Consider the following 9,798-nt stretch of genomic DNA (forward strand, 5'->3'; position numbering starts at 1 on the left):
AGGGAATCCATACCATGGATGAGTTGTGTGACGGTACTATGGAGAGGAAACCATATGTGCATACAAAAAAAAAAAAAAGTTATGTATTTTTTTTCATTAATTTTGCGTGCACTTGTGGTTTTCCCTCCACCTTTGATAAATTAAACAATTGATCCAAGAGAGTAACTTTAATGTAAAGCATCCTTGAAGCACAATTAATATTATCAACAGTGTGTTTCAGCACTGCTTTGGTAGGCCAGTTGACATTAAGAAGGTTAAAGAAATCAAGAGGGACGACAAGACGATATGCATAAAGAATCTACAACACACAACAAGCTTTGCATTGGACGTAATTAAAAGTGAGGAAAATTTTTTTGAAAAAAGGTGAGGAACAAATAGAAACTCGGCGATTTATAAAGAAAGCTTTTTCTAAAAAAAATTAGAAATTTTTTTTTTCTAGTAGGGAAGAGGTAAGATTTAAGAAATGTGGAGGGAGCACCGAAAATAGAACCCAAGATTCCTAATTTCTAGACCCTAAACCTTATTCTTATCTATTAGACCAAGGTTCCATCGGCAAATAAAGCGAAGGAATCAGTACATCATGGCAGTACAAGTCTCAGTAAATGGTCGAATTTGCTCAAGTTTTCTAGAGTTCTAGAGGTATCACTTCCAAGAAAAAGAGTTTTTGAATAAAGTATCCCCGAAGAACCATAATGACAACTTCTAATAAATGCCAAACTAATGCGAAATATATAAGAACATCATAATTGGAAAACCTTATGTTAAGAGTGAAATTTGGCATCGCCTACTTTACAGGTACTTGTGGCCTGGATGCTGCTTGTCTGCTATTTCTTGGTGAAATCAGGCTCTCCACATGTGTAATCGCACCAGACTTTTCATTATTGCTATGAGTTTGAGTTATCTTTGCTTTCCGCACATCTGAATCATACCTTACCAACGTTCTTCCATCAACATCCAAAATTAATTCTCCTTTCTTCAAATACCCCAGCGGCCTCAATAGTATGCATCTAGAGGTGATAGTTGATTGTTGATTCAAGTAGTAGTAAAGATATATTTCTTGTGCTTTCTTGATTTTTTGCCTCAAGTGTGGCAAAAACATATATTGCAATGTAAATTTCAGATTAGGACAGAAAAGATGATTTGGAAAAACAGAAAACCTGGTAGAATTTCTGGAGCATGTCACATAAACTGGTGAAACAGAATTTGCTGTGAAGTGTACTAGTCTATACTCTGGTAGAATCTTAATTGTCCGCAAGATAGTGATAACAAAAATGTCATTATGCCTGCCTTAGCTAAATTAGTTCCTACATCCACTTTGATCATCATTATGGCATGGAAATAACTAATCTATACTATTTGTTGGTGAGCAAAAGCCCTCAACATTAGCAATGGATCAAACATTTGACGATCATCGTGAGTTTAGACAACTTTTGTATCTTCCTGCCAAAATTGAACCTTGCTAATGCTGTCAACATCCAACATCAACCTACAAAACTGGAAAAAAGAAAAGGAAAGAAAATTCACCATCAGTTCTCTAAGTTTAAACATTGGCATGAAACTCTTCTAATTTTGTCAACTTATAAGCCTAGGATTCTCCAAGTCCCATCCCATATTCTTTTGTGATCCATACCTCAAAGGCATCCTCGGAAACTCATGAAGCATTAGGTGCAGGAGTATTCCAATTATCCCCGTTGAAAAATTATGCTATAACATATGTACCATTTATATTGCAGCATTGTTCTTCAGATGTTGGCCAACGAACACTTCGACCAGAAATCTAGCCCTCCTTTCAACTGCTTCCATTATGTTCACAGGGTTATGAGTCCTTCTCCAATCATATAAACCTCCATTGAACTAGAAAGGCCTGTTGGCTGCTACAAGTTCATGAATTGGACGTGCCATCGCAACTAAACCAATGGAACTCGGTACCAAGTAAAAATAAAAGGAATGGATCCAAAGCATGTTTCTTGAGTCCATATGAATGTATTTTCCATTATTACTTGATAAATTCGCATAAGCACATTAAACCATGTTAAGAACCCACAAGTTTCACATAGTTACTGTCTATTGACAAAAAGGGCTATTAAAAAAAAAAGATGTTTCCTTCTGTTGTGACTTCTGCTTCGTGAAAAAAAAATAATGAGTGTAAAAAAACTGCATTTTCTTCATAATTAATTGTGAGCCAAAGATTATTATCAAAATTAGCAGTATACAGACAATGTTATGAGTCAGTTGAATATTGCCATATAGATTGTGGAGAACTTGTCAACTATAACGATAACTTAAATTCTGATACTTGGAGGGAACGATATTGAGAAAGATTAGCAGAAAACTAAATAGAATTTTTGCTGCGTTTCCAAAGGATATAGAAGACACAGTGACTCCAAAAGTGTTTAAGAACAGCTGCTTCATCAAAAGGGTGAAAAAACTGAAGTGTAATTGAAGAACCAAAACAACAATTTGAAAGTCTAAACCAGTGAAATATTATCAAATAAGGTATGAGGTTGCCTGTTGTACAAGTTGATGCCCTCTCCATGATCCAAATTACGGCATTCATTCCTGGCTAGTTGAACACTTGCGCTTTAGGTGAAACCAAGCTCTCCGCATATGACTTGTGCTTTAGGTGAAATCAAGCTCTCCACATATGTGATTGCATCTGAGTTTTCGCCATTGTGTTTTTTAAGAACTTCAGCAGCCTTCTCTTTAAAACTATACCTTACATATGTTTTGACGTGTGTATTGTCATCAACATCCGCGATTAGTTCTCCATTCTTCAAAAACGCTAGTGGCCTAATTGAAAAAGCTTCCAATCCCTCTAATGTCATCGACATTGTCCAAGATTCTTTCACCCCATATTCTTTCATCATCCATACCTCAAATCTATCCCACCAGTATCTTTTATGGGGGCTAAAATTAAAAATTGCACATAGGCATTTCTCAAAAACCCCGATTGTGAAGCCATTATTTCGATGTAACATGTTGGGCACCGGTATTGTCCCAAACTTTTCCTGTGACAAATCAAACGTAACCACAACATGACTAAACCAGGAACTAGATGATGGCCAATGAACAATTTCATTCAGATGGGTACCCCTTGAATCGGAAAAAGATCTTATTTCACTCCCAAATTTTGTTTCAATCCCTCTCCATTTGTAAATTCCACCTCCACATGAGTACAGTATACGGATTATAGGAAGGTCCTCTGAAGAATATATTTGGGTACGAAGGCCTATAACAAGTTTGTAGGCACCAATAATATTGCTATCGCGGCCGAACCAACAGAATTCAGGATCAACAAGGCCAAAAGGGCTAGGTATAGTCAATAATTCTTTCGTAGAAGGATTCCATATCAATATATCCTTGCTATTAAAAAAAAGTGAGGGTGCAGAAAAATTCAGTAAGCATATTAAGCCATCGCAAGAACCCAAGATCCTTAAGTAATGGGATGAAAATTGAGGAGGAAGAGGAATCCGTTTACTTATTCTATGGCCACCACATTCATTAAATTCGACGGTGGCCAGCGGAAACGTTTGCAGAATCCGATGATGCTTTTCCTCGTGGTCGGCTATTGATAGCTCTAGTTGTCGCTCCGCAAAACGAGAACTGGAGATTAGATCATTCCAGCAACTGCAGACGCACTTGAATCTCAAGAGAGCTTTCACGTCAAGCCTGAGGAGAATTTGCTCGTGTAGCTCTAGCGGAAGATCATGCATTTTTTTTTTCCTGTTATGTGTTTCTTCTTCACTCTGAAGACGATAGGTTTAGTTATATTGGGCTTTTTATTTTTGTGCCCTAAAGTATACTAATCAAAGGAGTAGGTTTGATTAAAAAGTTTTCAGATTAGTACCAACCCCTTGAATCGCATAAATAGGGATGGCAACGGGGGCGGGCAATCGCGGGCACCCGCCCCGCGGGGGTTGGGGCGGGCGTATACTCCCCCGCCCCACCACCCGTTTGAAAAAAAAAATATATATATGTACATAATTATATATATAATGATATTATCAATTATACTACTAATTATACATGTCTATTAATAAAAATTATTAATTATTTATACTAAATTTATTAATATATTTACATTAAATCCTAACTACACTTACTACAATAACACTTTTTTCTAAAAAAAATACAATAATAATTTAGTGATTGTATTTGTATCAAAAGTGAAAACTTGATTATTTTAGTTATATTTGTTTTATCATATTAGATTGTATTCAAATAACCTTTGTTTAATTATTTTTATGAGTTTCAATTGTAAAGTTACAATGAATAATAATTTGGTGATGTGTTGATATTTTAGTACTTGATTATTTGCTCAAATTTAATTATAATGAAATTATATAATAAAATTTTTTTAACCCCACGAGTGCCCCGCAGGGGAAGCGGGGCGGGGCGGGGGAAGCCGGGAGCGGGGGATGGGGCGGGGGGAATTAAAATGCAACGGGGCGGGGGTTGGGGGAGGTGTCCCCCGCCCCATTGCCATCCCTACGCATAAACTCTCATGGAAAATTTTTTTTTTTGTGGTCATTTTGACTTGTGAGAAAAAGAGGAGGACCCACCCGAATGATAGGTATCAAGTACTAATTCTCGTTCTAGGCAGTTTCCAAAATAATAGTAAAAGAATCACAAATACAAATTCTGTCAAAGTTGAATGTTAAGAAAAAATAATCAATTAGAAAATAATTGATTAAATATTAATACCTAAAGATCAATAATAAAATAGATAGAATTTCTAAAGAAAAATAGCTTTAGAACTTGCTTTAGAGGTAATGGAATCTGGAGTTCTTTGGTTGAAAACAAGAATCTTTAATACAATAACATTTGAAGTTGTATTTGTTACAAAGACAATTTGACCTTTTTATGTTGATTATATTTTCCTTTTTGTAATCTACTTCTATTTCAACTGATATTGTAATTTAAAACTAGGAGACGATTAGGAGACTAGAGGTTGGTATATTATGGAAAAGTTATAATGAGGAGTGTTAAATGTGGTTAATTATAAGTAATCACGGTGGGGGAGGGCAAAATAGGTGGAATTTTTTAAGTGTTTTTTAAATAGACAAGTCAAATGTAGGTTTCTTTAAAATTTTAGGGGGACAGCTGCCCTTCGCCTCCCCAGCTACGTACTTGCTTATTCATAAAGGATGAATTTTGGGACACACCGGGCATTCTTGATTAAATGATAGATTTAACTATTTCACTTTTCAAAGTATATAGACACCTAAAACGTATTCAGGTTTAAATCTGTGAAAGTAACTACTTTCTTTTTTTGATATGATTTTTTTATACAAAAAACTTTGAATGTTTTTAGATGATTATTAGTGCTATGTAGAGCACTACTGAACTGAGTGGACCTGCTTCTATGGTAACTCTTAATTCTACTTTTTGAGAACAAAATGTTAATTTTTTTTTATCAGATGGCAACAAAATGTTAATTGGTAGGGTAGAAATGTACAATTTGACTCACCTGTCTACACGTACTTTTTCACTATGTTTTTCCCCTTTATCTTTTTATTAATTGGGCATGCTTTATTTGACAAATTGCTATCTTTGGTGAAGAGAAAGTTCAAATTTGGTATGTCAGGTCTTAGAAGCATTGGATGTAGAACCAATAATTCCCTTCTTTAAAAACAAGAAACCAGCTTTCCTTTTGAAGCTGTTTGCATGGATTCTAATCTTTTCTCTTTTCCCTTTCAAAAATAAAAACCATTTCCAACATCAGGAGATGAAGTTTCACAGGTGTGAATTATGTAGAATAATAATATACTAGTGAGCATAAGCAAGGAAGAGTAGATCTTGACATTTGTAAGTGAAGTTCTATTACTACCTTAAAATCCTTAATCTCACAGAATCTGCAAGTGTACAACTGAAAACAAGTGCATATATCAAAAAAGGAAAAAAAAATATTAGGCTGCCTGGTATCATATATACTTTGATTCCTGGCTATTTGAACACTAACTGCCTTAGGTGAAATCAAGCTCTCCACATATGTAATTGTATCTGAGCATTCGGCATTGCGTTTTTTAGCAACTTCTGCAGACTTCTCCTTAAAGTTATGCCTTACATAGTTTTGATTAACGTCCACAATTAGTTGGCCATTCTTCAAAAATCCTAGTGCCCTTAAAAAACTTGAATTGGCTTCAAATCCTTCTAATGTCATCCATATTGTCCAAGATTCTTCAACCCCATACTCTTTCATCATCCATATCTCAAATTTCTCACCAGTCCTAAAAGTTGCATATAAGCATCATCCAAAAGCAACCGTCGTAAAGCACATTGAGCGCCAGTATCCTCTCAGTTTTGTCCTGTCATAAATCATATCCTAGATGCTTCTTCTCGTGGTTGGCTGTTGATAGCACCAGTCGTGGACAGGCGAAACGAGAACTGGAGATTGGATCATTCCAGCAACTGCAGAGTGCAGATGCACTTGAATCTCAAGAGATCCTTCAATTCAAGCCTGAGGAGAATTTCCTCATGTATGTCTAGCGGAAGATGCATTTTGTTGGGGTTATCTTTTCATGAGTTAGGATTCTCTCCATTAGATTTCTATCCATTCATTTATATCCAACTTTGTGTAATGTTGTAAAATTATGTGATTGTGTCATTATTTTTCTTTTGATCTCTAGATCAGCATACTCAAAATATATATTTTTAAGAATATTTTGACATTGAATTTTCATGAAATATTTGAATGGTGAAAAATAAGACAAAATTATGACAAAATTTATAATGATTAATCAGACGGCAAAACATGGTCAACTTCGTGTGAAGTTTTATGTATAACTAACATTGAGTAATGAAATATATTATGGACGGTGTTGATTTTTAAAAATAATTTTAAATTAATTTTTTTGGAGTGTAATGGGGAGAAGTTTTCTCCAATGCAATGATGAGGAGTCTAGTCCATTTATTTTTTCTTTTATCACTTTGAAAACTATTGGGATTAGATAGTGGGGAGTTCTGCAATACCTTTTGAGTATTGTACCAATATAATTAAATTCATCGTTAGATATAGAATAAGAGTTATCAATCGTTAGATTATTTCAGGAGTTTAAATCACTGACTAATGTAACAAGATATACGTGAATTAAAATCATGAGTACTGTATTTAAAAAGGAATGTAGTAGTTTCCGTAGTTATGTATATACTTATCCCTTGTTATTATTATTGAGCTTCATATATTTTGTGCCCTAAGTGCACAGAAGATGTGCAGCCTATTTCTTGTTATTTTTCTTCTCTTTTAAGGCAATGGGGGCCTTGGGATCGGTTATATGCTTCTTTTCTTTATTGTTATTGGGCTTTGTATATTCTTTGCCCTAGGTTCACTAATCATAGAGGAGGCCTCACTTAGGTATAAAAGCTTTGAAATTAGTATTCCTGGAATCTTATAAACCCATACATTATCAATAATATATATTATCAATAAAATGTTATCGTTTTGGTGAAAAAAAAAGAATCTTATAAAACTTTGGGTAAATTACATTTGTCTTCCTTTTGTTTTGGCTAAACTACAACTACACCCCCTCAGGTTTAAAATGTTATAGTCACAATCCTTGGACCAAAGAATTGTACGATGGTCTGAAAATAGCCCCAAATCTTACCTTTTATAAACATAATTCTATTCAAAACTTGACCTCCTTTGAAATTTAACTGTATTAGACGTAAAAAAGAAATTACCTCAAAAACCACCCCAGATATCCTCGAGTGGGAAAAAAAAAAAAATAACAACCTCAACATAACAAATCCTAGTACATGATCCATACCAAAAAGTCACCCCAGATATCCTCTTTTGTAATTTAATTGTCTTAGACGGAAAATTTTTTTCAAGAATTTCATTGTGTAAAAATTTTCCTCAAAAATTTCATTGTCTTAACTCATGCAGGTTTTTCAAACGTATTGAGAAATTGGGAATGAGGCTAAAGGAAGCTGCATATTAAATCGAGCAATTTGATTTTTGTTTTCCATCTGTCACTCTGGAGACTATAAGATATTATAAATTTTTAAAAAAAAATGGTACTATAAGATACGTATGCACACTAGTCGATAATTGCAGAGTCAGACCGCAAATCATCGATAGTTTAGACACACAGCTTAAACAGGAGAGAGTTTGAAAGGCCGCGTCATCAGTTTTTATAGAAAAGCGATGTCGTATCGTATCAACTTAGACAGGTTCAGGTCACCTCATCAGTTTTTATAGAAAAGCGACGTTGTGTTAACTTAGACAGGTGACCTAGACAGAGGATCTGGAGTGCCGTAGTCACGGTCTCTTATCATTCATCCTCACTAGGAATAAAGCCTTGAGAAAATTTGGAAAACGGCAACAGGGCTACAAATTTTCAGGTGTTCAGAAACATCTCTAACCATCTAATAATGGTTAAGTTGCAGTGATCGAGAATTCAGTCATCTAGAATTACTGCATGAATAGCCAATGGTACTACTATATATTCAGTCAATTTTCTTTTCAAAAGATGTTTTAATTTCGTGCACGTATGAATTGAGCAGTGGATAGTGAACTGGCTAGTTTCAACTTTCGACCTTTAAATGGACTGCACGGGGCAGATACTGTATACATGGCCAGCTCCTGTTCCTATCTTCATCTGATACTCTTCGGCCTAATACTCCTGTTCCTTCACTGCTATCACTAATGCCTTCTTGTCATTGTGTTGATCCACCTCCACTACAAGATTAATATTGCGTCGCGAATTTAAGCTCAAACATGAATCTGAATGACTATCCTTGCAAGAATCCTTCTGATGCAACTTCAGACGACTTCTGCTACAAAGGTTTCATGAATGACAACAAAGTGTTCAATATCTATGGGCTGAGCATCAGCCAAGCAACAGCTAATAATTTCCCGGGGCTAAACAGTCTTGGAATATCCATGATTCAAGCGGAGCTGCTCAAAGGAGGAGGCATACACACCCACGGGCATCTGAGCTAGTTGTATGCACGAAGGGGAGAATCCTTGTAGGCTTTGTGACAACAGATAGCGTTTTCTTGTACAAAATTTTGAAGCCCAAAATGGTGTTTGTGATCCCTCAGGCGATGTTGCACATGGTAATTGATGTTGGAGAAGGAAAGGCCCTCCTTTGTGCAAGCTTCAACAGTCAAAATCCAGGAATTCAGTACGTCCCTCAGTCTCTCTTCAATTCCACACCTTCAGTTCCTGATGCTGCCTTGAGCATATCATTTCGAGTAAACGATTCCATCGTTGAATTCATCAAGTCCAACATCAATGTTCCACTAATTCCGTCATGATCATGTTTTGGATCAAATACAAATACATACCATCGTATATACTTATAATGCTTGCTCCTGTAAGATATATGCCCGCGTGCGCACACATATATTATGTATGTATATGTATTCTTATGTACTGCAACAGCTAGAATATAAATAAAGGCCAATTACTTATGTATCTAAGCGTGTGATTAGAATTTCTTTTGCTATGTGGCAGCAATTCAAGTGTAAGACGTACGAATTGCAGAAATGGTGCCTTCCATAAGTGCTCTGATCAACCAAAAAAAGAAAAGAAAAAGAAAAACTTTCATGACACTAAACCGTCATTACTGGAATATAAATCCCCTGTCCAAAAATTTTAATCTTGTCCTCTGGCAACACTTGCAACAACAATCTCTAGAATTATATGTCAGGTTCAAGAACTTAACTGAATTTATTTACGTCAAAAAAGTTTTTATAGTATTATGTAGAGAGGCCTCCTACTAAATATCAGTTGCAAAGAAATTAAGGTTCTAGATAAACTGTTTACTGAAACAAAAATTAAAAAGCATCCTA

The 9,798-nt window shown here is 35.3% G+C and overlaps 1 protein-coding gene across 1 annotated transcript; it reads right to left on the bottom strand.

Annotated features, from left to right (window-relative positions):
- Positions 1-2,582: 2,582 nt before the first annotated feature.
- LOC113765964 (F-box/kelch-repeat protein At3g23880-like) lies at positions 2,583-3,713 on the bottom strand. The gene has a single exon (XM_027310200.1). It carries the CDS (start codon positions 3,711-3,713, stop codon positions 2,583-2,585), a length of 1,131 nt encoding a protein of 376 aa, XP_027166001.1.
- Between the last annotated feature and the right edge of the window lie 6,085 nt (positions 3,714-9,798).

Source organism: Coffea eugenioides, chromosome 3 (assembly GCF_003713205.1).
Source record: "Coffea eugenioides isolate CCC68of chromosome 3, Ceug_1.0, whole genome shotgun sequence".
Lineage (NCBI taxonomy): Eukaryota > Viridiplantae > Streptophyta > Magnoliopsida > Gentianales > Rubiaceae > Coffea > Coffea eugenioides.

What these genes read in the sequence shown, in the direction of transcription:
- LOC113765964 (XM_027310200.1), bottom strand. Translation starts at nt 3,713, where the DNA reads ATGCATGATCTTCCGCTAGAGCTACACGAGCAAATTCTCCTCAGGCTT.